Source organism: Haemorhous mexicanus, chromosome 11, assembly GCF_027477595.1.
Source record: "Haemorhous mexicanus isolate bHaeMex1 chromosome 11, bHaeMex1.pri, whole genome shotgun sequence".
NCBI classification, from domain to species: Eukaryota; Metazoa; Chordata; class Aves; order Passeriformes; family Fringillidae; genus Haemorhous; species Haemorhous mexicanus.
Window position 1 is genome coordinate 22,531,701 of NC_082351.1, and position 26,453 is coordinate 22,558,153.

Genomic DNA, 26,453 nt, shown 5'->3' on the forward strand with positions numbered 1-26,453 from the left:
GCCACCTGCCCACGCTGCAACACACCTCACAACAGCAGAAAAATCAACCAGCCCTGCAGCACAATTCTGTTTGTAAAAAGAAAAGTAAAATTGTCATTTCCAGAGGAAGGCAAGGAGCAGCTCATGGGGCTGCTGTCCTGGAGGCAGCAGGGCAGGAGCAATGAGGGGGTTGGGAGCTGGGTTCGAAGGGAAAAAAATGAGGAATGAATAATTCTGTGAGGATTGGGGGCTGGAGATCTGCTGTGGTGGTGCCAAAACCTGACACAGCCCTGGGTGTGGCCTGGGCTCCTGGACAAATTTCCTTTTTCCTCCATGCTGCCTGGAGTGAAGATTTTCCTTCAGGGATCGTGATCATGAGGAGGAGCTCAGCCAGGAATTGTCCTCATCCTGCACCCTGGGTTCTCCAGCAGGTGAGATCACTAAAGGTGAGTGGGCTGGACCTGCAGCCTGGCTGGGGACATGCTGCTGCTCCTGCTTACACCAGGCTGGATTTATTTACCAGCGTGAGTAGAAGTGTGGCTGCTGGCTCTCCGAGCCATCCAACCCTGCCTGTCCCCATGAGGACTCATCCTGGAAATACCAAGGACCTGACACACAAAATGTATTTAAATATATGGCATTCACCTCTATAATAGCTTGCCATTAATGGGAATGGAGTTATGTGCAGAAACTTTATTTATCAGGCCACTTGAAGGCACGATATAAAATACATTCCAATAAGTGAATTGTCTTTAGTCTCATTTTTAGGATTTTGCTAATGAAATTCTGATTTTAGAGTGTTAAAGTTGGGCCCCTCAAATCCATTAAAAGCACATGCAGGGGAGACATTGGAGGCACCAATGTTATATTAATGAGCTACATTAATTTTGATGGAGCAATGCTACTTCACCCAGATGAGAACTGGCTCATTTATTATAATTATTTTTAGTTTATAGTATCTGGAAGCTCCATTTCTTTAGGCACCCTTGAAAGAACTTTGGCTGGATCAAATCTTTATTTTTATTCTTTGTTAACGTGTGTGACCCTGCTCCATGGACAGGAAGTTTCTTGGAATTAGAAGGAATTCTGCAAGACCAGGAGAACTCCATGGGCCACAGCCAGAGAGGTCAGAGCCCAGGGTGGAAATTCAGGTGGAAATTCACAGTTTCATTACAAAGCATAGCAGCAAAGGCCAGGTGAGTGTCTGGCTCTCATGGTGGCCTTGCTGTGCAGCCCTGGGGGTGACAGCACTGGGGGTGACAGCACTGGGTACTTCACACATTTTTTTCTTCTCTTCCCAGTGTTTGACCCCTCTTGGTCACTGCCAGGACCACCTTGCTGCATCCACAGGACTGTGCCAAACCCAGTTTGCATCTCCAGTTGTCAGAGCAAGGTAAAACAAACATCCAAAAGATTAAGGTGCCAACCAGAGAAAATGAATCCATTGACTCTTTTCCAAGCTTTGTTTTTCCCTACACAGCCCTTGTGCCATGAACCTCGATCCTGCTTGAGCAGGAACTTTCTGTTTGGTAACAAGGCACCTGGTGGAGGCAAATTCTCATCCCCACTGGGAGCAGGGACACAGAGGTGACACAGAGCACTGGTGGGTGATGTTGTGGAGCCTCTCAGAACACGGAGTCGTCGAGGCCACTGCAGGAGAGGCCTTCAGCCAGGCTGCCCACCTCGGTCTCCGTGGAGCTGGGGCAGGTCCGTGCTCTCTGCAAAGCAAACACCCCTTGGAGCTGGAGCTGGGGGGTGGCTTGGGCTGGGGGAGAGCTAAGAGTTCAAACTGGTGCATTCACAGAGGGATTAACCCAAAATCTTTTGTGGTTGAGGAGCTCAGAAGGATTGGGTTCAACAGGAGGATTTTCACCCTCTGGCTGAAGCTCTCACTGAGCTGCTCATCCTCTGTCCCTCCAGCCCTGCACCCCCAAACCCCCCACTTGCCAAATTTTACCACAGTGGCCACCCCTCTGTAGCCAAGAACAAGGAGCCCAGCAGGAGTTGGAGGGTACAGAATCATTAAATGATTAAGGCTGGAAAAGATCTCCCAAGATGATCAAGTCCAACCTTCAGTCAGATCCCGCCACACCCACCAAATCCTGTCCCAAAGGGCCACATCCAAAAACCAAGTGGGTTTTGAGCTCTTCCAGGGCTGGTGCCTCCACCACTGCCCTGGGGAGCCTCCCCCAGGACCTGGCACTCTGGCAGGGAGGGATCATGGATTGAGGCACTGGAATTTTTCTGAGTACAGGGCAGCAGAGCCATTTATGAGATCACATCCTGGCAGAGCTGCACAAACAAGGGTGCAGGGCTGCAGAGCTGCAGGAGGAGGCAGCAGCAGTGGCTGAGCTGCTGGGAAGCCCTGCAGGGTGGCAGGTGACACTGCAGGGACCAGCAGCTTCCCACGGGCCACCACCACTTGCAGGGCTTTCATCACCTCAGCCCTGTTTACAGCGAATTTAGGAACTGAGTGTCCCCAGCAAACAACTTCCCTCTCCCTGGTGGCCTCAGCAGGGACCTGGGCCATGTCCTCAGCCCTCCCTGCCAGTGCCACCAGCCTTGTGGCCGTGGTGCCAGCAGAAGGCCTCTGGCTGGTGTCACCTACCACGGCCAGCTCACCTGGAGTGAGGAGACTGGAAACAAGGCAGAGCTACTGCTGAGAACGTGAACCTGCCTTTGCAAGCTCACATTTTCCAGCTGCAGCATTAATATTTGCTGTTTCTCATGATCTTAGTTGTGATGCCCCAAGTTGTGGTATAATTAAAAACAAACATTATGTGATAATCTTCTAAGCCTGTTTCCTCAACCAGACCATGGAAGAAGAACAACATGCAAAAAATCAAACCCCGTTCCAAGGGGAGAAATGAAAACCAAGGTGCTGAGCAGCCCTTCCCCTGAGCAGACAATGAGGGGTTTATCTTAGCTGTAGGATAAATGTATTTATCAGAAGCGACAGCAAAGCCAGAAAGGCTTGAGTCCAGCTTAACAGCAGGAGCAGAACACTGAACTGTGAGGCCGAGCAGGAGCAGCTCTCCAGGAGCCACCCTGCAGCCTCTGCCCGGCTGGGGAGAAACTGCAGCTCCTGCAGAGGGCAGAGCCGCAGGTGAGCCCCAAACTCAGGAACTCAGGAATTCAGTGCAGGGAACAGAGAACCGGCCCGGAGTCAGGAATGGAGCTGGCAAAGGGAAAACCTGGAGAGGAATTCTGCTGGAGTCAGGAATGGAGCTGGCAAAGGGAAAACCCTGAGAGGAATTCTGCTGGAGTCAGGAATGGAGCTGGCAAAGGGAAAACCTGGAGAGGAGTTCTGCTGGAGTCAGGAATGGAGCCAGCAAAGGGAAAACCCGGAGAGGAATTCTGCTGGAGTCAGGAAAGGAGCAGCAAAGGGAAAACCTGGAGAGGAATTCTGCTGGAGTCAGGAATGGAGCCAGCAAAGGGAAAACCTGGAGAGGAATTCTGCTGGAGTCAGGAAAGGAGCAGCAAAGGGAAAACCTGGAGAGGAATTCTGCTGGAGTCAGGAATGGAGCCAGCAAAGGGAAAACCTGGAAAGGAATTCTGCTGGAGTCAGGAATGGAGCCGGCAAGGGGAAAACCCAGAGAGGAATTCTGCTGGAGTCAGGAATGGAGCCAGCAAAGGGAAAACCTGGAGAGGAATTCTGCTGGAGTCAGGAATGGAGCTGGCAAAGGGAAAACCTGGAGAGGAATTCTGCTGGAGCCCGGAATGGAGCCGGCAAGGGGAAAACCCGGAGAGGAATTCTGCTGGAGTCAGGAATGGAGCCAGCAAAGGGAAAACCCGGAGAGGAATTCTGCTGGAGTCAGGAATGCAGCTGGCAGAGGGAAAACCCGGAGAGGAATTCTGCTGGAGTCAGGAATGGAGCTGGCAAAGGGAAAACCCGGAGAGGAATTCTGCTGGAGTCCGGAATGGAGCCAGCAAGGGGAAAACCTGGAGAGGAATTCTGCTGGAGTCAGGAATGAAGCCGGCAAAGGGAAAACCTGGACAATACCACTTAACACTTCTGTTCATTTTTAACCCTTCTGTTCATTTTTAACCCTTCTCAAACCACAACATCTGCAAGCAAAGCCAGACGCAGAGCTGCAGCAGACTGGGACCTGTCGTGGGCAAAGGAAGGAGCCACACAGCGAGGTGAGAATCTCCCACAGCAGGGAAGATGGCAAAAACAGCCTCAGGAATTGCTAAATTCAATGGGATTAGTGCTCATGGGGTTGGACTTGATGGTCTTGGAGATCTTTTTGAGATTTAATGATTTTATGACCCTCTTTACTCTCAGCCTTACAGGGGAAAAGCACACAAACAAAAGCATTCATTTTAGTTTAAAAAAAAAAAGAAAAAAAGTTTATTTACCTCGTAGTCAGTTGGGAAAGGGTCTCGGAATTTGTTGCTGGGCGTTGGGATTGGTGGGAACAGTTTCCTCCAAACGTGGTTTCTGTAAGAAACAGCAGTGGAGGGATGAGAGAGAGTTGCTGTTCCTGGGGGATGAGGGGCCCAAGCAGCAGCAGGTGCTGAGCCCCAGGAGCAGCCAGCTCTGCCTGCAGCACCTCCTGTCAGAGATGATTGTTGGAACCCTAACTGCTAAGTTTAAGTTTTTAATATGTGATATTTTACACTTTTATTTAAATTATATACTTATAATTTTAGTTTTATAATTCAATTTTGGAAGGTTTATTTCTATGGTTTTAGGTTAAACATAGTGGGTTTTGGGGGGTTAGTGTTTGTTAGCACAGAAATTTAAAATTCTTAGTAGTTAAGGTTCCAAAAGATAATGGTCCCCCCTGGGGCTGGGCAGCTGTGCCACTCCTCACAGGACACCTCTGGGCCCTGGGGACAGGCAGGTGACAGGAGGAGGTGGGGGAGGCTGTCCCCATCCCCTGCCAGGGCTTTTGGGGCTGTCTGGGGAGAACTGAACTGCTCTGATCTGTCTGTTCACACTGCTGCTCCCCAGGGCTCTGCTGTCAGGTACCTCATCTGGACAGCCAGGACAAGCTGCCTCGTGCTCAGCTTTGGTTTCTGGCCATAAACTGCCAGTGCCTCGTGGCAGGAGAGCAAACACAAATTATTGTGTGCCAAGGCAGCTGGGAGCGGGCAGGGGAAGGCACCAGGGACAGCTGGCAGCAAATGGATCTGCCCAGTGCTGTGGTAACTCACCCTGCTCACAGCCCTGAGACCCCCTTCCCTGCCTGCCACTCCTTGGCCTGGCTGGGCTCTCAGCACAGGGGGTTTTGTGACAGCAGAGGGAACTGTTCCTTGTCTTTGGTGCATGCCAGAGCTCAGATCTCACACTCCTGCTGCTGAAACACCCTCCAGCCCCAGACAGCACCGTGTCCAGAAGGGGCAGGTTTCAGTGGGAACTTGGCCTGAGTGAGGAGTGCTCAGCCCAGAACTGGTCTCTGCGTCTGTTCTGGAGGAAGCAGAGATGTGTTCAGGCACCAAGGGCAAATCTGCTCCTCTGCCCCCTTTATTTTGTGACAATCCCCCAGCTGATGTCTGCTTAGTTCAGTGCTTATGTTCTTAGGACTATTCTTCTTCCAGAAGCTTTCTGAGTTCTGTCAAGTTTACCTTTATCCTATTACTGTTCTTCCAGTGAGGAGGAATAATATTTTCTGTCTGTCAGCTTGGAGCTAAACCTTCCTGGCTGAGCTGCTGCTGCCTTGAAGGTGACATTGATGCCTCACTAATCATCAGGTAGGAAGGGCCACAGCACCCCACAGCCACGAGCTGTGGGATGTCTCCCCTCTGCTGCAGGGGATGAGGCTTTGGGAGGGAATTGTACAGCCACAAAGGGGAATATGGGCAGGAAAATCAGGGTGTGAGTTGTTTTGGGGAAAACATTTGCTTTTTTTTTTTTTTTGCTGAAGTGCTGGACATAGCAGAGCCACTGCTGGGTGTTTGCTGCCCACCCCTGGGTGGGACAGGAAAGTGGCTGCTGCTGGAGCTCAGGGGTGGGGCAGGATGAGTGCCAGTGCTGGTATTGCAGCACCTGGCATCCCCTCCATCACCTCCACTCATCCCAGCTCTCCTCCTAAGGGTCAGGCCTTTGTGCCATTACCCAGGGCAGCTTTGCATTTCCCAGCTCCTGCACCTCACCAGCTCTCACAAACTTCTCAAAAGGCCACAGCATTCCCCCTGCAGCTCATTTCAGCTCTGATTAATGCCACTGCTGGGCATAGTACCAACAAGAGTTGGTTCTGCTTGGGATTGGTGTGTTCCTCGTTGTGCAGTTTGCCAAGAAAAGATTTTGATGGAGCCATATCAAAATTATTTATTGAGGCAGCAAAAAGCATTAATTACACATCACTTCTGGAAGGGGAGCACTTAAGGAAGGTGCACAAATGCCCACGAGAAATGAGGCAGGAGGGTGTCCATGAGGGCTGCTTTGCCCCTCAGGTCTTTGCTGGGGTGGTGCCCTCAGAATGGTTCTGTTCTCTTTTGGAGGTTACTGAAAAGTCAGAGTTAGGTGGTTAAAGATCTCGTCACAAAAAGCATCCCAGGTGTCTCTGTGTACACAGGTTAAGGCACAGCCTGCTTCCATTGTCACTGCTTGGACCTTCAGGCCCTGGACACGCCCCACGGGACCCTCATGCCTTAAATCAGCATTTCAGGGGCTGGGTTTTGTGCTGTGTCTGCCTTTCTGAAATTTCCATTCTTCCCACAGGCTGTGACATGGAAAGGCTGGAGATAAACATGAGAAACAAGCAGGAGAACAAGCTCTCCTTGTGATGAGACTGAGGAAGTATTTGTTTTAACTCTGTGTCATAGTGCCTCCCCTGAGGTTCCCCATGGAGTTGTTCCACTGGTGACTCGTGGGCTGCTGAGGGGTGCAGAAGGGGGGGACCTGGATAACCACACTGATTTTGGGGTGTGGAGGGCACTCAGTGCCCTCCTGTCAGAGCAAGTTACTGACTCCATCCTCCTGTGGGCTCGCCTCCGGGAGAAAATGTTATTCCTAGGGAAATACAGAAGCTGCTCACTCCTAAAGGCAGAGAGCAAACCAGGAGAACATTCAGCTGTGGTTTTTATCAAGTCTCTAACCCCAGCAGCCTCTGCAAGTGAGTGAAGGGAAAAGCCTGCCCAAACTGTCCCAGAGGGCCCCTTTGCCTTGCAGCACTCCTCCCAAATGGTGGGCTTTAACCCTGATGCCTGCAAGTACACAGAAAAATTTATGGAGCTCTTTGCTGTAATGAAATTCCTTATAATGGCTGAAATCCCACGAAATTGGAAACGATTCCGTGGCTTGAATCGCAGAGTGCACTTCATGAATTTTCAAGAGCAGTAAAAACAGAGAGTACTAATGAAACTGTGATCTAGGAAACCTGCTCCATTTTTCTTTTTTCAATATCTGCAGGTACAACCCTGTGTTTCATCTTCTTACACTTGCCCATCCTCCCCGGGCAGGCTGGGGATTAGAGAAGGAGAAGGAGCAAGGAGCAGCAGGGAAGGGTGGAATAAGGTGAGCAGCTCCATGAAATTCAGAGTAGCAGGGAGGTAAAATTTTCATCATGTTGGCAAAGAGAAAAAGGAATGAGCCTTTGGGTTTTGGGGAATTTTATACCTGAGAGAAACTCCTGGGAGCAACCAAGGTAGCAGCAAGCAGCTGAACCTGGAAAAGCTCCCTGAAATTTGGATTAAAATCATACAATGCATTAGTACAGCATCTCCTGGTTGAGTAGAATTGTACCCTGGATTTATTTCTGCCCCTGTGTGTGTTCCAGGATCTCCAAAGGGTTAATGTAACATTCAAATGCTGTCAGAACTCCACAGGACAACATGGAGCAAACTGCTGCTGACTGGTGTTGGTTCTGCTGTCCCAAAGAGAGAGGAGAGAGCTGGAGAAGGTGCTGGAGCAGGGGAGACCTCCAGCTCCAGCTCAATCCATAAAAGAATCATGTAAGTAAGACAAATTTGGGGATTTTCAGCAAGACATTAAGGCTGCACAGCCGAGGACAAGTGTGTGACACAGGGATTGTCACTGACATATTTTATGAAAAATCCTTTGCCAGAATCTTTTCTCCTGAGAAGCTGAGAAGCTTCAGCTTCTCCCTGTTTTGCTGCTTTGGAATGTGATTTGGAGAACTGTTTACCCAGCATGTGAAATTGTTTTTAATTAATGACCAGTCACAAGTCCAGCTGTGTCGAGGCTGTGAGCACTCACAAGGTTTTATTATTCATTCTTTCCAGCCTTCTGATGTCTCCTTTCTCTTTCTTTAGTGTAGTTTTAGTATATAATTTTCTTTTAATATAATATATATCATAAAATAATAAATCAGCCTTCTGAACCATGGAGTCAAGATTCTCATCTCTTCTTGTTGGGGCTGCCTACGAATTCCACAGGGATAAACTCCCTGTGCTGCTCCTGCCTGAAGCCTGAGCAGAGCCCTGCTCATTCAGCTGCCCTGAGAACAGGTCCCACAGGCAGAGCTCACCTCAGTTGTCCTCTTGGAGCATCCTGTCCACAACACCTTTACTGGATAAAGGAAACACAGCAGGGACAGGAAAACAGCCAAGGATGCATCAGGATGAGCAATAAATAAAAAGGCACTAAAGAAATTAATAGGGAATTAGCACTTCCATTAAGGGGAGATGTGTTTATTGTGGGTGGTAACTGCTGCTTGCTGCATTTCAGGGAGAAACTTCTCATTCCATGGAGCCTTTAATCCATCACTTGTGGTCTGACTGTCACAGGCACAAATCCAGAGGGTAGCTGGGCTTCCTCACTGTGCAGTTGGGGAGTTTTGGCCTGTGCTATACAGCATCCAGAGCCAGAGTATAATTAAAAATAAATTCATTATTTCAAATACTCAAAGCAAACACCAGGGCTCTGGGTATTTTGGCCATGAGGGATGCTCTGAGCAGCTTTCACCAGGGATAAATGAAGATTCCTGGGGAAATCACTGACCCAGTCAGGTGCATTGAATGAAGAAATGAGATAAGGGCAAACAGATTTTAACAAATTTTAACAAATTCACCTCGATCAATAGATGGGTTTGTTGTACAAGATTGAATTGAATACCTCTCTTACCCCACAATTGTGCTGAATGGTATTACTGATAATTAATGAGGCTGATTATTTTTGCTTTGTATGTTTAGGCAAACTCAGATTTTCCTCAGAATTTAGCAAAGCTTCTTGAATACCTGGTCCTTGGTTATATTGCAATTAAAAAAAAAAAGGTAATACTTACATTTGGCATATTATGGCAGCAAGCAGCAATGTGCAGGACGTGGACACACAGAGCAGAGTGAGAATCCAGGCTGTGGAACTCTCCAGTTTATTTTGTCCTGAATTTCAAGGGAAAAAAAAGAAATTAAATGTATTATTTTGGTACAGATTATTTGAAATGTGTTTAGAATTTAAATATTGTAAGTATTTCATTAGGTGTTTAATGCAGTTGTATTCAGATCACAAATTAACATGTAGATTTTGAAGACTTGATACCTAGAATAAGAAATTAAATGTAGAGTTTCCATGGCACTGAATTTCTGATTTCAACAATAATTTTCTCTTCTCTTGAAATAAAGGAGAGAACAAGTGGCTGAGAAAGTGGCAGGAACCTGTATTGTGCCAATGAACTTCAACAAGCCCCTAAAAACTCCTTTCCATGGGAAAAACTGGATTAAGTGGTCCTGTCCTTGGATATTTTTGAGATTTAAATAAATTTTTAGGGAAGAGCAACTTTGTTTTGCCATCAGAATGAATTTTCCATGTTTGCTGTGTGAGCCAGGTGGGGAGCTCAAGGAGGCAAACCACTAAAAATGTGAATTCATGGTACAGGAGGGGAAATGGCGTAAACAGGAGAGTGTAGCAGAGTATTTTTTAAGTGGAAAGAAGGAAGTTGAGAAACTCCAGAGATAAGAGCAAAGGAGGATGTCTAAGAACAAACAGTTGATAACGTGCAGTGATAAAGGAACTGTTATTTCCACAACAACTTGGTCAGCAAGCAGGAAACACAAAACAGCATGGGGCAAATGATCAGGCCCCAAAGATGCTACAATCATGTTCTTTTTTTCTCCCAGCATTTAAAGGGTGAGATAATTTCAGGGAATTAAATTCAAATCCCTGCTCTCCTGTTTCCTATGAGATTTTTGTGATGTTGGGCACGCTCCTGAGTAGGCAGCATTTGCTCCCCAGCAATGGGGATGCTAAAAGATGCTAAAAGAATGTTCTGAGTTCACCCAGCACTGAAGGGGTGAGAGGTGAACCAGCATTGAAGGGTGAATGAATCCCTCAGCATTGGAGGGGTGAGATAATTTCAGTGAATCAATGGCTGACATTGTCTCTCACATTTATTTTTAGTATGAACATCACAATGAGAGCAGGGAAAAACCTGAAAAAACTGCAGTGATGCAAGAAAAGGCCTTGAGTTTAAAGCAATCTCTGGAATATTCACAAAGCGTTGCCTAAAACCAATCCTCTTGCAATTAGTTTCTTTTTAATGGAACGGATTTAAATCCCCTTGGCATTCACAAGTCAGGTTTTTCCTTCAAATCTCTGTTTTCCCATTTCCTGTTAGAATTCCAGGATTGCTGATGAGGCAGCATTGGCTCCCCAGCAGTGGAACAATGGGAATTCTCACCAACATAAATGGTGTCACTCCAGTCACTCCAGACTCCAGGGGCACGGCAGATGTGGTTGAGGTTGGCCCTGATCCTGATGGAATATCTGCTGCTGGCATCCACCCACAGCTGGAAACTGCTGGAGGAGATTCTCAGGATCTGTCAGGAACAGAGTTTGTGCTGTCAGAGGTTAATTAAGACTCAACCATTCAGAAAACAAATTTAAACCTTGTTTATCTTTTTATTGTTTTCATTAACTGCGAGGTAAGTGCCCCATTTTTATAGGGGTAACTTCTCCTAACACCCAAATATTCCAGGGAAAGTTCCTGGGCAATGCCTCATTTCTGCATTCTTCCTGCAGATTCTCAATGCAGCATTTTCTAAATGGTAAAAACTGTTCTGAGCCCAGATGCATAAGCTGAATAAATCCCATTTTGTCCTGCTTTCCCAAGTTCCTTGGGGAGGGTTTGTTGCAGATTGAAAAGGCATTGAGGAAAAGAGGAAGGCAAATTCCAGCTGGAGAGGACAGGAATGCTGGATAATCTTGGATGCTGGAGGAGCAATTACCTGCTGGTTTCCTGACTTCAGGTTGATGAGATAAAATTCATATTCAAAACATTCCTCATGGAAAGGAGAAATTGGCTTCTCCCACGTGGCCAGGAGATCATTTTGCTCCAGGGATATGCTGATATTTCTGGGAATATTCACTTTCTCTGCAAAAAGAGAACCATACAGGTGAGTTATTTATAGAGACAAGTTTAACTACTAAAAACCTGGAGCATTTGATAACCTGATAGTGTTTCCAAGTAGGACCTATAATTATTGAATTTATTTCCCTTTTTGGACTGAAAAGATAAGGATTTAAGAGGAATAACTATATTGCTGGTAATAGTAATAGGAAAACAGTTTGGAAAATCCACTCTAAAGTTTTGGAAATTTAGATTACTGAGCAAAGGGGAATTTATTAAATTAATTTCCACAGAAGTATTAAATTAATGATAGAATAGTTAGAAAAATTTCATTTCCAGGAAGAAGAAAATGCAGATGTAGCCAAGAGGTTATTGAAAAATGGAAAAAATTCAAAGGAATTCAGCTGCTGTTATGGGGATGATTTCTAAGAAGAAAATTTGTGGGGTTTTTTTTTTTTCTCTTAGTGAAATCATGAAAAAGAGAACTGTTATCTGTTTAAAAAAAGAAAAAGGTATGGAAAAGGCAGGAAAGTAAATGATTTGTGTGGATGAAAGATGATAGACAATCATGGCTGACACTCCCTTTTATCCCAGACTCTAATGCCTTCCTTTCCAGGACAGGGTTAACTTGAACACCACGTGTCTCACTCCTTTTAAAGGAAGGCTGCAAAATTAAGGGTGATAAAAACAGTGTTTTAAAGTATATTGACTAAATCAACTGAAAATTAATATTGGAAATAATGCTTTGGCTAACAAACAGAATAATTTACTTTACTAGCTTTTAGTTTTGCCATTCTACAATTTAAAATAGATTATTGAAATCAAATTTAGCTAAAACAATCCAGTTATTACTTCCAATTCCCTTAAGATGACTATACAAAATCAACACATCCTTTCACTTGCATCAAGAACCACTCAACCCAACAGAACTTCCTCCCATTTTGACAATCCTGCCAGACTTTTTTATTTTTTTCATGTATTCCTACTCACCAATGGCATTTTGGTTAAATAACTGCTGGAAAGGCTTGATTGCAGCACGTCTGCTGGAGCCATTAATGTGAATGACAACGAGGTTGTCAATCTCATCAGGTTTGATCTGAGTACTTGAAAATCTGCACTCAGTATTCCTGCTCCACTTGTCTTTGGTGTAAGTGGGACATTCCTCTGTGTGGGTCTCATACCTAAATTAAAATGCTGGTGAGACAGGGTGCTCTTAAAGAAATTCACTGCTGGCTGGAGAAGCTGAAACACCAACCTGTAAAACAGGAAGTATTTGGTGTCTTCTGGAGCCCCTTGGCCAGGGAGCCAAGTGCAACGGAGAGAGACATTGCCAGGGATGGTGACATGGGTGACACAGGACAGGTTGGTGACAGAGGTCTCTGCAGCACCTGGAGAGAATTACAAGGAATTACAGAGCAGAAAGAAAACCTCACTGCAAAAATCATAACAAGTTCTTGTTGCTAAAAACTTTTATTCTAGTTTGGGCCATTGTAGCTGTGTCTGTTGCATCCAATTCTCCTTTTTGATTCCAGGTTGGGCCATTGTAGCTCTGTCTGCTGCATCCAATTCTCCTCCTTTTGGATTCCAGTTTGGGCCATTGTAGCTGTGCCTGTTTCATCCAGTTCTCCTCCTTTTTGATTCCAGTTTGGGCCATTGTAGCTGTGCCTGTTTCATCTGATTCTCCTCCTTTTTGATTCCAATTTGGGCCATTGTAGCTGTGTCTGTTGCATCCAATTCTCCTTTTTGATTCCAGTTTGGGCCATGGTAGCTGTGTCTGTTGCATCCAGTTCTCCTTTTGGATTCCAGTTTGGGCCATTGTAGCTGTGTCTGTTTCATCTGATTCTCCCCCTTTTGGATTCCAATTTGGGCCATTTTAGCTGTGTCTGCTGTATCCAATTCTCCTTTTGGATTCCAGTTTGGGCCATTGTAGCTGTGTCTGTTGCATCCAGTTCTCCTTTTGGATTCCAGTTTGGGCCACTGTAGCTGTGTCTGTTGCATCCAATTCCCCTCCTCATCAACAGCTCCGTGGCCTGGGAAGGATGCAGGTCCCTGGCAGTGAGTAAAGCTGTGCCACACAGCTCTGTGTATTTCATGTGGAACAAGGCAGCAATACCTTAGGTGCACCATGCTAGGTTAACTCAGCCTTAGCAAGGCATTGTTAGAAAATTTTATAGGTGTTGTTGACATTTTGCACCTGTGGATTGAACTCCAGGCTCCACTGCAGTAGGGAAAGGTCTGAGCTAAATCCTTTTGTAGCAGGTAGAGCGGAAAACGCCGTATTTTTATTTTAAAGAACTAAACGTGTCACCTTTTAATGTTTAGTCCACAGATTGGGGCAGAACACAAACCCCAGGCCTTCCCTGGGTTTTCTTACCTGGCAGAGGTGGGAGGTTTCCCTCCACCCAGTCGCTGCTCATCTGGAGGCCCTCCTGGAGGAGCAGGGTGCGCACGCGGGCGGAGAAGCCGTTGTGCAGCGCCGCAGTTCGCACACTGTGAGTCCTCCTGGTGTCGTACTGGAAACAGAAAATAGCAAATAACCACAGGGGATGGGAGGCTAAAAGGGACCTGCAAAGACTGAGCCACCCATTGGGGTGAGCTCAGTGAGCTGAATGGGGAGCCAGTACTTAAAGCCAGGATCCATGCTCCCCTCAGGATGAACACTGCAATTCCCAAGGCTCGTCCCAGCAGAGCTGTGTCCACAAGGATGGCTGAGAGGGAATCTCTGCAGTTCCAAAGTGTGGGTTTAGATAAAAGAGAACAGCAGGGATTTAGTCTTCTTAGGATCCAAGATTTGTTTTTTCTCTTACCTCTTCTGGCTCAGGGCTCAGGATTTTCACATCGTATCTAACGGTGGAGTTGTTTTGTTCCTGAGCAGGGTTTGGCTCCCACTGTAACAGCACTTGTGCTAATGCAGAGACTGTGAGGGTGAAGTTAACAGGTGGCAAAACCTGAACTGGAAGGGAGAAAACAGAAATATCCATCAGTGTCCAATCCAGTGAATTATTCAGAGAAATACCTGTTTGCAAGCAGTGAGCAATACAAGAAAATAATTTCATTTCAATATTATATTCTCTCAATAACTCATTGGAAAATATTTCTAATATTTGACCAAAAAACCACACTCTTAATGACCAAAGCCCTATCAAATAAGAGTTTATTAAAACTTAACTTGAAAAATGAAATTTTTACAACAGTTTCAGCTTGAAAATTACTGTGATATACTACATTTGGCTTGCTAATTAGGTTCAGAGTTTTCATCTTGGTCCTCATTGTCACAGGGCTGATGGAGTGATCAACTGCATGAACAATTCTCACCCACATCAGCTTGAAGGAGAGGGCAACATGGGGGGCTTTCAAAGAGAAGGTTGACAGCCACAAGAAGTTGCATGTGAGAGTAGAACCAAAATGATGAACAGAGGAATTAAGCACTAATGGAAGAAAACACAGAAGGATGGGAAGGATAATTTAAAATGACAGGGCAAGAAGGATTCCTGGAGCTCCCTTGGAAATGAGGAGGATCTCATGCTGGGGGAAATGTTAGCATATAAATAGCAGGGCAGTGAAATAATCAATCTGCTCCCCTCCAGTTCTCCAGAGCCTGCTCTCCCTTATTTGCCAAACCCCAGGCAGCTGAGGGCCATCAGCACCCCTGGCAGTGCCCAAGGCCAGGCTGGATGTGACTCTGAGCAGCCTGGGACAGTGGAAGGTGTCCCTGCCCATGCAGGGGGTGGAACTGGATGGGCTTTAAGGTCCCTTCCATCCCAAAACCATTCTGGGATTCCATGATCAGCCCCCAATTCTCTTCTCCTGTGATTCCAACCTTTGATGCCCAGGAGTTCACGTTGCAGTAGGAAAACTGCCCCAAAAAGGCTCAGAAAACCCCAACACAAGTTGTGTCCCCATGACTGGAGATTCTTTTCTCCCAAAGCAAACCAGGCACCAACTGGGAACAATCTGGGACAGGGCACAGTCCCAGGAAGCAGGACAGCAGTGGTCACCCCTGCTCCTGGGCCCATGGCATGACAGGGACAGCTTTATCCACGTGTAGGACAGTGCCCAGCACAGAGGGACCTTGGGCACCCGCCAGGGCACTGCCCTGGCAGCTGGAAACTCCTCACCTCCTGTGCCTTGAGGTGTGTGTGTTGTCCAGAGGAGGAGCAGGAAAACTGGCATCCCCCTGGCCATCATCTTTGGGTGGTGGATGGGCACAGCCAGGCATCGGCCCAGCAGCCTTGGCACCATTTCACAGGAGCTAAAAATGAACACAAGCCAAGGGTTAAACTCCCAACCCCTGGACCACGATCCATCCCCATGATCAAAGGAGTGAAGCTGCTGCCTTGCAGGGATAGACTTCTTTTCTTGTGGGAGCTAAATTTAATAGAGGCACACAGAGCACATTTCATCTTGCTCCCTTTGCCAGCCCTCTCTGAAAAGCTGCTGCTTTCAAACCTCCGTGTGGGGATGTTCAGGGCATCCATGGATTTAAGCATTTCTCCATGGAAGGTGTGTCAGGTTCGTGTAGACTGGCTTTGGGGAGAGTCCCCTTTCCTCCAAGAACAGAAATAACCATATTTTAGCTCCCACTCTCTAAAATAGCTGCTGACTGGGATTTTCTGTCTAGTTACTCCTCCAATAAAGCTCTCTAAAGACAGAGACACTGCTCACCTCAAGGCTAATTCTCCACCGTTAATTATTGAGGGTAAGAGAAACTGCTTTGTTTGTTTCTAATTTCAATGAACAACAATTTTTAATGCTTTAACCCAGCATTTTCCTATGGATAGTTTCATGAATTACTGGGGAAAAAAAAAAATCTCAGTGTAATCATTCATGTATAACCTAATATAAAAATGGGCATTCAGAACAGCAGCTTGCCAAAATGTTCTTACTGAAGAGAAATGCACCCCCCCAGCCCAATCTCACCACCTCCCTGGGGCACTACAGCAATTGCTCACATGGAAAACATAATATTTTCCAATGGTAATGAGCAGGAATAACCCAGGGACTGGAAGCACTCCCACTGATCACAGTTGGAATAATTCTGCTGTACAGTAACTATTTTTCAAAATGCAGTCTGAGTGCTGAGTTCATTAAAATGACACATCATCTACAGTGGAGTGTGTTTTTAATGTCCAAGTCCCCTCATTATCTTTATTCACATTTTGTGCCTCTCTGCTTTCCTGACAGCCCAAATGTGCACGAGGCCAGCTGAAACTCAGGAGTTTGCTAATGGATTATTCCTGGGGAGCCAGAGTTTGATTTTGGGTATGTTGGGTTATGGAATGACATCTTGGCCAGGCATTTTGGTTCTCCCAAAATGTAGCAAGCCACAGACAATGGGACAAATACTCTTTACAGCACACATTTATGCCTGCACAAATTACTGGCATCAGGCTTTCTTTGCTGTTTCAGGAAACACCCTTTCATTTACCTGATGAGAGTAGTAAATACTCTAATATTAAACTTTTCTCTATGTTTAGAAGTAAAAATTCATTATGCTCACAGCCTTGAAAATAAAAAACAATTTTGGGAAAGAAGCTTCATTAGTTTCTCTGCTGAGAGCATTCACTCTTTTTTTCCTTAAAAAAAGCAATGACTTCAGTACATTATTTTTTTAAAAATCTTTTAAAAGACTCATGTTTTGCAAGTGCTTAGCCTTCACATCTACTTGAATAATGTCAGTGTGTTGGTTTCAGGCATTATTTTAAGTACAACTGCTGACTCTCCCATGGGTTTATTTAAAGTGGGTTTGGCTACCTGTGGATTTTTATTTTTAATTTGTCCACAAAAAGTTAAGGGATCTGATTTTCTTTTCTCTACACTTTCAAAGAGATCCTACAGATTTTTTTTTTTTTCTGCCTAAAATCTTGCAGGTATTAGACCTTACATTTTCTGTGCAGCACGTTACTGAACTGAAACTGGATATAAAATGTTACTGTAATTCAGATGAGTCCTAAATTATTATCCTGTTCTTTTCAGTTTGTTTATTTGTTCTTGCTTTGTTTTCCAAAATGCTGTTTGTCCTTTTCTTGCTGCCAGACGAAGATTGACAGCACAGCTTTTGCAAGCTGAATTTCTGCAGCTGTGTAAGACCACAGCCCCTGAGAACAAACTGCATCTGATACCCTGCTTCATGGGAGAAATTGCTGAAAAGAGAATCAAAATAAGTGCATGAAAGTAAAGATGGTAACTAGAAGGCTACAGGAGGATTGTGCTCCTCACAAAAATGGATATGGTAAGTTCTTAGGACAAAGTTTTGATTATGTTTTGGTTATGTAAGTAATAAGCAGAGGGTAAAGGGGATATTCCCTTTGTGCAAGGAATATATTCCTTTTAGAAGGGCCATAGAAATCCAAAGCACAAAACCCAGCCTCCGAAAAATAATGATTTTCTCCCTTACAGCTGGTGTGTCCCAATACCTCATGAGCAACAAAGCAGCAGCAGATTCCAGGTGCTTTTCCCAGTGCACACAGACTTGAGAAAGCAGGAGTCTTCAAAGCAAGCACAAGGCAGCCCCAAAGCACACCAGACACCCCGGGAGGTTACCTGGGCAGCTCAGAGTCCTGCCAAGAGCTGGGTCTGTTTGTCCCTGTCCCCTGGGTGCTCTCCCTGTGGGTTTCTTTTATAACTGCTGCCTTCAAGTACCAGCGGGGCTGGGACCTCAGAAGGGATGGCAGAGGACAAGTGAGATAAGCACCTCTTGAAAAAGGGAACTGGGGATTTAACCACGGGGTGGAAGGCTGCATACAGGCACAGTCCAGCTCAGAAATGGGGTTATTTTATTTATATACAATGGTCTGAGAGTTCTCTGATGACTTTTCAAGAGCAGGAATGTGATGACTGACTGCAAAGAAATAACCTGCAGCCACACTGCTGATATCCCAATGGGTACTTCCCCTAGAAAATCAAACCCAGACATTGCTGGAAAACTGTCCATGTTTTGTCCAATTTTTTAATGCCATCTTGTCCAAAGCTCTGGCCACACAGCCTTGCAGCATTTTGGGAAGTTACCAGTGCCAAAACCAGCTTCCTAATATTGTGCTGAGAGCTTTGAGCTGAGATCTGTTGGTTGGGTAATTTCTGCATGGCCCAGAGGAGCTGTGGATGCCCCTTCCCTGGAAGTGTTCAGGGTTGGATGGGGCTCGTGGAAGGTGTCCCTGCCCATGGCAGGTGGTTGGCACAAGGTGAGCTTTAAGGTTCCTTCCAGCCCATTCCATGACTCTGTGATGGTATTGCAGGCTCACAAAGCAGGAACAGAATCCAACCCAGGGAAGACCCTGCAGGAAGTGGGGCTGCATGTGATGGAGTTCTAGGAAGGATGAGAAGAAGGCTAATGACTCACCCTCATTAACAACCTGGCATCCAAGTTATTAATGTGCAGGTGACACGAGCTTGGAGAGGTGAGTGCTTTGGGGCTCAGGACACAATTAAAGCTCCTGCCAAATTGGTGGAAATGAGTGTAATTCAATGTGGGCAAGATCTCAACTGCATTTAGACATTATCAAGTGCACATTAATAGCTGTAAATAATTAGTTATCACTCATATCACTGATATCTGCTCCACAGAACAGGATGGGGTTTTGGGTCAGGAGGAATCCCCATCCCTGGGGCAATTTCAAGCTGTGTGGATGTGGCACTTGGGGACAGGGTTTGGTGGCAAGCCTGGCAGTGCTGGGGAGCAGCTGGACTTGATGATCTCAGAGGGCTTTTCCAAAATTATGCCTTTGTGATTTCAGTGATTCAAACATTTAAATGCTACCAAATTCCTTCTCATCGGGGGGTGAAGAAACTCATCAGTTCCATCCCAGTTATTCTGCCATTACCAAACTGTATTTTCCCTGCTGCTATAACTTGTTTTCCCATTATAAGTCCTTTTCTCTAAACCAAGACAAAGCCACGGTAAATATTTTATATCTTTTATTGAATGCTGTGTCCAGTTCTGGCCCCTCAGTTTGGGAAGGATGTTAAGATGTTTCAGCACATCCAGAGGAGGCAATGGGGCTGGAGAGGGGCTGGGAACACAAACCCTGTGAGGAATCCCTGAGGGATTCTCAGCTTGGAGAAAAGGAGACTCGGGGTGCCCTTATTATCTGACTTAGACCATTCAATTCCCTGAAAGGTGCCTGTGCTCAGCTGGGGCTGGGCTCTTCTCCAGGCAGCACTGACACAACCAGAGGACACAGCCTCAAGCCGCACCAAGGGAAATATAGGTTGAATATCAGGAAAAAGTTTTTTACAGACAGGGTGATAAAGTTCTGGCATGGCTGCCTGGGGAGGTGGTGGAGTCCCCATCCCTGGGGGTGTTTAACAAAGCCTGGATGTGGCACTGGGTGCCAGGGTTGAGTTGGGGTGCTGGGGCTGGGTTATATTCGATGATCTTGAAGGTCTCGTCCAACCCAGTGATTCCCTGAGGGTTTCTATCAATCTTTCCCGGCTGAGCACAGGCGGGCCGGTCCCGCTGAGGGAGCGAGGGGGGAGCGGGGCCCGGCCCGGCCCCGGGGCGGTACCGATCCCCCGGCCCGGCCCCCGGGCGGTGCCCATGCCCCAGCCCGGCCCCCGGGCGGTGCCGATGCCCCAGCCCGGCCCCGGAGCGGTGCCCATGCCCCAGCCCGGCCCCGGGGCGGTACCGATGCCCCAGCCCGGCCCCGGGGCGGTACCGATGCCCAGCCCGGCCCCGGGGCGGTACCGATGCCCAGCCCGGCCCCGGAGCCGTGCCCATGCCCCAGCCCGGCCCCGGAGCCGTGCCGATGCCCCAGCCCGGCCCCGGGGCGGTGCCGATGCCCCAGCCCGGCCCCGGGGCGGTACCGATGCCCAGCCCGGCCCCGGGGCGGTGCCGATGCCCCAGCCCGGCCCCGGGGCGGTCCCCATGCCCAGCCCGGCCCCGGGGCGGTGCCGATCCCCCAGCCCGGCCCCGGGGCGGTGCCGATCCCCCAGCCCGGCCCCGGGGCGGTACCGATGCCCCAGCCCGGCCCCGGGGCGGTGCCCATGCCCAGCCCGGCCCCGGGGCGGTGCCGATGCCCAGCCCGGCCCCGGGGCGGTGCCCATGCCCCAGCCCGGCCCCAGGGCGGTGCCCATGCCCCAGCCCGGCCCCAGGGCGGTGCCCATGCCCCAGCCCGGCCCCAGAGCCGTGCCCATGCCCCAGCCCGGCCCCGGGGCGGTGTCGATGCCCCAGCCCGGCCCCAGGGCGGTACCGATCCCCCAGCCCGGCCCCGGGGTGGTGCCGATGCCCCAGCCCGGCCCCAGGGCGGTGCCCATGCCCAGCCCGGCGCCGCTCTGAGCTCATCGCCCGGCGCCGCCGCTCCGGGAGCTGGGCCCCGGTGAGTGAGGGCGGCGCGGCGGAGCGGCCGTGCCGCGGATGTGGGCTGAGCTCTGGGCTGTGCCCCGCAGGGCCGGGCTGCGGCTGCTGCGGCGGCGGCACGGCGGGAGCGGCTCCGGCACCGGCACCATGAGGCTGCAGGCGCCGCAGTTCCAGGCGCTCTTCACGCCGGGGCTGCGCAGCGTGGCCGGTGAGTGTGAGGGAGCCCCGAAAATGTCCCTGAGCGCAGCCCCGGGTGCTTCGGGTTGGGAGGGTCCTTAAAGCCCATCCCTGCCATGGCAAGGACACCTCCCACTGTCCCAGGCTGCTCCCAGTCAGCCCCAATGTCCTGCCTGGCCTTGGGCACTGCCAGGGATCCAGGGCAGCCCCGGCTGCTCCGGGAATTCCAGCCCAGTCCCTCCCCACTCTCACAGGGAAGCCTCACTCCTGAACCCACCCTCCCTCATTGCCCTTTTCCCTTGCTCTGTCACTCCATGCCCTGGTAAAAGAGCGTTTTTCTGCTCCCAGAGCCTTCTCCAGGCCGAACACGCTCAGCCAGTCTGCAGGGACAGGTCAGAGCTCGTTTATCCCTTTGTAGGCCCTGTTCCGTGATGCCCTGTTGCTCCTGGAGAAATTTGGGCTTGTGGCTTGCTGTTCTCTGCTGTAAATTATCTGAATTCTTTTCCCTTGTCAGCCTCTGACTGTTCAAAATGATCCCCAGCCCAGAGTGCCCAGGGCCAATTAGAGACCTGCCAATAGTTAAGTTTCCAGAAAAGCTTCAGAAAAATAAATCAGAACGACAGGGAAAATACCTGTGGGTGCTCAGCTGTGCCATGAATTAGTGCATTTTGCATGAAGCTGTGAGTTATTTGCTGCTTCCTGCACATTTGAGTGTTTATTCCTACATCTATGATCTTAATTTTGTGAGAAGGCAGGTTATGGCTGATTGTGCCCTGGGTTTATTGCTTTATCGGTTATTGGTTTTCCTTCCCTTCCCAGAACTGTTTGAGAAGAAGAACTATGAGCTGAGAATAGCAGGAGGGGCCGTGAGGGATTTGCTGAGCGGAGTGACACCACAGGACATCGATTTTGCCACCACAGCCACACCAGCAGAGATGAAGGAAATGTTCACAGCAGCTGGGGTTCGTCTGATCAATAACAAAGGAGAAAAACACGGAACCATCACTGCCAGGGTTGGTTTAGATCTCTTCTACCTGCATGTGGATGTCTAGTAGAAAATTTGCTCCTTATTTGTTAAAGTATCACAGCAAGAGTTTAAATGAGACCCTGCTTTAAAATCTGGTGTGATTTTTTTTTTATTATTCATTGTAGAATTCAAGTAATTACCATATTTGAATGCATGGAACCCATTCATGCTGCTGTGTCATCACCAGAAAAAATAATCTTGGCTGCCCACCCACACATGATCCTAATATTTCCTGCTCCTGATTTCCTCTACCTTGCTCTTAGTCCATCTCCTGCAGGAAAATTTCTGCATGCTCTGTAGAAAATAAATAATGTCAGGATTATTTTCAGAAGTTCCTGTTCCTCGACTCTGTATGAAAACCCTGCACACGTTGCTGTTCATGTGTCCCCCCACTGGACACAAGCACAGGGCTGAAAAAATGATTTTCATTTTATTTAATTTCATGTCCTTTCATGTCGTGGATGAGTTGAAGTAACAGTGTCTGTGGGATTTGCAGCTCCATGAAGAGAATTTTGAGATTACCACTCTCCGCATAGACGTGGTCACCGACGGGCGGCACGCGGAGGTGGAGTTCACCACGGACTGGCACAAGGATGCTGAGAGGAGGGACCTCACTGTCAACTCCATGTTCCTAGGTACATCTGAAAAACACTGGTGTGGAGGAAGCACTGGGTTTGAGTTTTGCCAGCGAGTTCTGTCTGTGTCAGGGGTCTGTAAATACATGAGGTGATCGGACAGACCAGCTCAAATAACACAAGTTCTCATTGCCAAGTGAGAGGGGTTCACTGTCTCAGCCACATTGGTAAATGGATATTCTGGTTTTTTTTTTTTATTCCAGGTTTGGATGGGACACTCTATGATTTCTTTAATGGCTATGAAGACTTGAAAAACAAGAAAATCAGATTTGTGGGCAAGGCAGCTGAGAGAATACAAGAAGATTATTTAAGAATCCTGAGATACTTCAGGTAAGAGGTTTTGCCTTTCCTTGATAAATAAACTGTATAAAATTTCAAAAACATGTAAAAAAGATACCAGTGATGTAAAAAGAGTTGTAGTTGTCATATTTCCTTTCCAACCTAAATGATTTTATGATTGTAAGTGGAATAAGTTGTATAGTTTTAAGAATTATTTTTAATTGTTTTTATTTGTTTTTAATTATTCTTATAATTAAAACTTATTTATTATTTAATTATTCTTATAATTAAAACTTACTTATAATTGTAAGTTTTCTAGTCTAACATCCAGGGGTTTTATTTGGCAGATTTTATGGAAGAATTGCGGAGAAACCTGGAGATCATGAACCTATTACACTGCAAGCAATTAAAGAAAATGCCAAAGGCTTGGCTGGAATATCAGGAGAAAGGATTTGGGTGGAACTGAAAAAAATTCTTCTTGGAAACCATGTCAATCATTTGGTTCAGCTTATGTATGAGCTGGATATTGCCCAGTACATAGGTAAAGTGAAATGAAGTTTGATTTCCTACTCCTGTATCTCATACAGACAGAATTTTGTAGCAAATTGAGATCAAACTTGGGTTTACACAGAAATCAGATTTTATTCTTATGCTGTGCTAACACCCACTTTTCTTACTAACACTTCTTTGCACTTTTTGTGTGTTTTTAGGGCTACCACTTGCTGGGAATTTAGAGGAATTTGCCAGAGTCAGTAAAAACATCCAAAATCTGTCTCCAAAACCCATGACTGTCCTGACATCCTTGTTCAAGGGGAAGGATGATGTCACAAACCTGGACCTGAGGCTGAAAATCTCCAAGGAAGAAAAAAACCTAGGCCTTTTCTTGGTGAAGCACAGGCAGGAATTAACCAAAGGCTCAGGGCCAGAACCACTCAGACCATACCAGGACTTCCTGATGGATGTGAGTGGAGTTCAGATTGCTCCACTGGGGCTTCACAGGGAGCTGAGTTCATTGCAAGACATTTCTCAGAACCAAACCTGCTGTGTTTTAGCAGTTCTGAGCACCCTGTGCTCTGGAGCAGATTTTGGGCTGATTTAAAGACAGTCAGGCTGGAAAATGTCACTGGCAGTTTGCTCTGCTGTCCTGCTCAAGGATGAAACAGGAGCTGCACCTCAAGGAGAATTTGGCTTTTTTCTGTATAATTCTGCTCTGAATGGTGAATGGAAAATCAATTCCTGGTGTTCTTCCCAAGGCAATTTTTTAGGTGATTTTGAGGTGAATTTTTAGGTGATTTTGGGGATTTTTCGGTGATTTTTTGGTGTAATTTTGGGGAGATTTTATGGTTGATTTTTGGGATTTTTATGGTGATTTTTGGAGTGATTTTGGGGAATTTTACAGCTATTTTGAGGCATTTCTTAGGTGATTTTGAGGCAAATATTTAGATTATTTTTGGGCAATTTTTTGCATGATTTTTTGGGGTGGTTTTGGGGATTTTTACAGCAATTTTGAGATTATTTTTTAGGTGATTTTGAGGCGAATTTGTATGTTATTTTGGGGATTTTTTGGCATGATTTTTGGGGCAATTTTGGGTATTTTTGGGGTGATTTTTTGGATTTTTATGGTGATTTTTTGGAGTGATTTTGGGTGATATTCCTTAGGCAACCTGGGATGTTCTTCCACAGCACAGTGAGGTCACTTCCACCTGAATTCTGCTGATCCTGAGGGCAAGAACCAGGCCTGTCTCCCTCAGGGAAGGTGATGGGGAGGGATCACAGCTATGACCTGGCATTCAGGGAGTCTCCAAGGATCTCCCAGAGCCTGCAAAGCTCAGTTTTAACACCTGTGAGGCAGGAGAGAGCCAAGGCCTTGCCTAACAAGGATAATGGGAATAGCACAATGCTGAGCACACCTGGAGCTGCTTCTGCTGTGTCATACTGAAGCCTCTCTTTTTCCTTTTTCCTCCTAGTCTAGAGAAGCCAACACCAACTCCAGGATCTTGGAGCTCCTGAAGTACCAAGGAGAGGAGCAGCTTTTGAAGGAAATGCAGGAATGGACTGTGCCCTCCTTCCCTGTCAGTGGCCACGACCTCAGGAAGATGGGGGTGTCCTCTGGGAAGGAGATTGGGACAGCACTGCAGCAGCTGAGGGATGAGTGGAAAAAGAGTGGGTACCACATGGATAAAGAGGAACTGCTGAGCTGCCTGAAGAAGCTGTAAAGGGAATAATGACAGAACTGTTTGTGCCCTGAGCCGAGTGGAACTGAGCTCCCAGGACACTGAGCCTCTCACAGCATTTGTCACATGTAACAATTTCATGACTGATTCCTAACTTCTGCAAGGAGAGGTTCCATTTTGTAATAATGGAAAACATTGTTTGCCAAATCCCACCTTCTCAACCCCTCTTTGCTGTTCTAGTGATAAATATTTACTATTTTATCATGACTTAGGGCATGAGAGGTGATGGCAAGATTTTTCTCTTTCTGACTTTCTGTATCAAAAGAAAAAAAACCCAACCAAAATCCCCCTAAAAAGGTTGTTTGCATCCTATAGATAAAATCATGGAGGGGGTTTTATGTGCCTAGGAAAATGTGTGGAAATGATGGGCTCTACCTTAACTCTTTTTGTACTTAAAGCTGGATAAAGATGGAAATAGTCACTCCAGCAGTTCCCAGCAGCCTTGCCATGGACAACCAGGCTGCTTTCTAGGACTTCCTTTATTTTCCAGAATTCCAGAATTAGTTTTAGGTTAAAAGGATGACTTGGCTGAGTGAGTATCATGAATTTTCAGTAGTTTTTCAGTAACTTATCACTGAGTAAACTAAATCCCCAGCAAGCTGGTGAAGGTTCTACATTTTATTTTCAACTTCAGGTGTGAGACAAACTATTAATGTTAATTACCATGAACAAGGGGAGATCCAGCTCCTTGTCTTGGGAATTTGGGGATTTGGAGCAGAGCTATTCCTGGGCTTTATGAATGTCTTCCTGTCCCTGGGGTTTTTGGTGTGCTGTTAAATTAACAAAGTCTCTGGGAGCAGCTCTTGTGTGTATAAATCTTGCTGTAGGTTGAAGTTTTCCTACAGAACCATGGTAACAAATAAAATCCTTTGGATTTCATTTTCCTTGGATATCATTTTGCAGCACTAGATGGCAACAATGGAGCAATGCTGGAAAAAATCAGCACTTGGGGCTTTCACACAACTCATTTTCCTGGGATGTCTGGTCCTTTGAATAAATCATCCTGAAGGTGCCTGGAAGAGGGAAGGTGCTGTTTGTTAGTAAGGCAAATCTCACAAGAACAGGATGGTGCCTCATTTAATGAGGTGATTAAATTGAAGCCCCCTTTTTTCTGGAACGACTGAAATCTTGGAGGGAGAGTGACAAAACTCAGGGCTGTAGATTCCTTTCAGGATTTCCCCAAAGTGCAGCTTTAGGGCAATGGCTGTGGAGGTGGGAAATATCAACACTTTTACCTCACACTGCTATCAGGGTCCAACTCCCCTCGGAGAGAGGATTTTTAAGGAGAAAAGCTTGAAATTTATGATCTTGGCATGGACCAAATGGATACTCTGACAAAGTTTAGCAGGGAGATCTTCCCATGAGTGCTGAGCTTCCATTTCCAGCTGTTTGCCAGCCCTGGGTCCAATCCTGCTCCCAGATTTCATCTCTGGTTTGTCTGAAGGATTGTTGAGCTCTCAGGGAACCTTTGCACAACTCTGTCCCCCAGGATTAAGGATGACAACCCCAATCATGCATATGAACAGCAAGGAATGATTTATTTAAATTGATGCTGGCAATGATTACTCTGAA

At 46.9% G+C, this 26,453-nt stretch overlaps 2 protein-coding genes across 2 annotated transcripts; one reads left to right on the top strand and one right to left on the bottom strand.

Moving 5' to 3' along the window:
• Nucleotides 1-894: 894 nt before the first annotated feature.
• IL5RA (interleukin 5 receptor subunit alpha) lies at nt 895-15,443 on the bottom strand. Its single transcript, XM_059856958.1, has 10 exons — nt 15,353-15,443; nt 14,042-14,187; nt 13,609-13,747; nt 12,490-12,622; nt 12,225-12,415; nt 11,113-11,258; nt 10,566-10,704; nt 9,174-9,270; nt 4,342-4,423; nt 895-1,697 (listed from the first exon to the last, which is right to left on the bottom strand). The coding sequence occupies exons 1-10, from the start codon at nt 15,420-15,422 to the stop codon at nt 1,605-1,607; spliced, it is 1,236 nt and encodes a 411-aa protein (XP_059712941.1). The 5' UTR covers nt 15,423-15,443; the 3' UTR covers nt 895-1,604.
• A 5,075-nt stretch (nt 15,444-20,518) lies between these two features.
• Nucleotides 20,519-25,760, top strand: TRNT1 (tRNA nucleotidyl transferase 1). The gene is made up of 7 exons (XM_059856849.1): nt 20,519-20,737; nt 21,526-21,719; nt 22,230-22,368; nt 22,572-22,698; nt 22,995-23,188; nt 23,358-23,608; nt 24,615-25,760. Exons 1-7 carry the CDS (start codon nt 20,587-20,589, stop codon nt 24,861-24,863), a joined length of 1,305 nt encoding a protein of 434 aa, XP_059712832.1. The 5' UTR covers nt 20,519-20,586; the 3' UTR covers nt 24,864-25,760.
• Nucleotides 25,761-26,453: the final 693 nt, after the last annotated feature.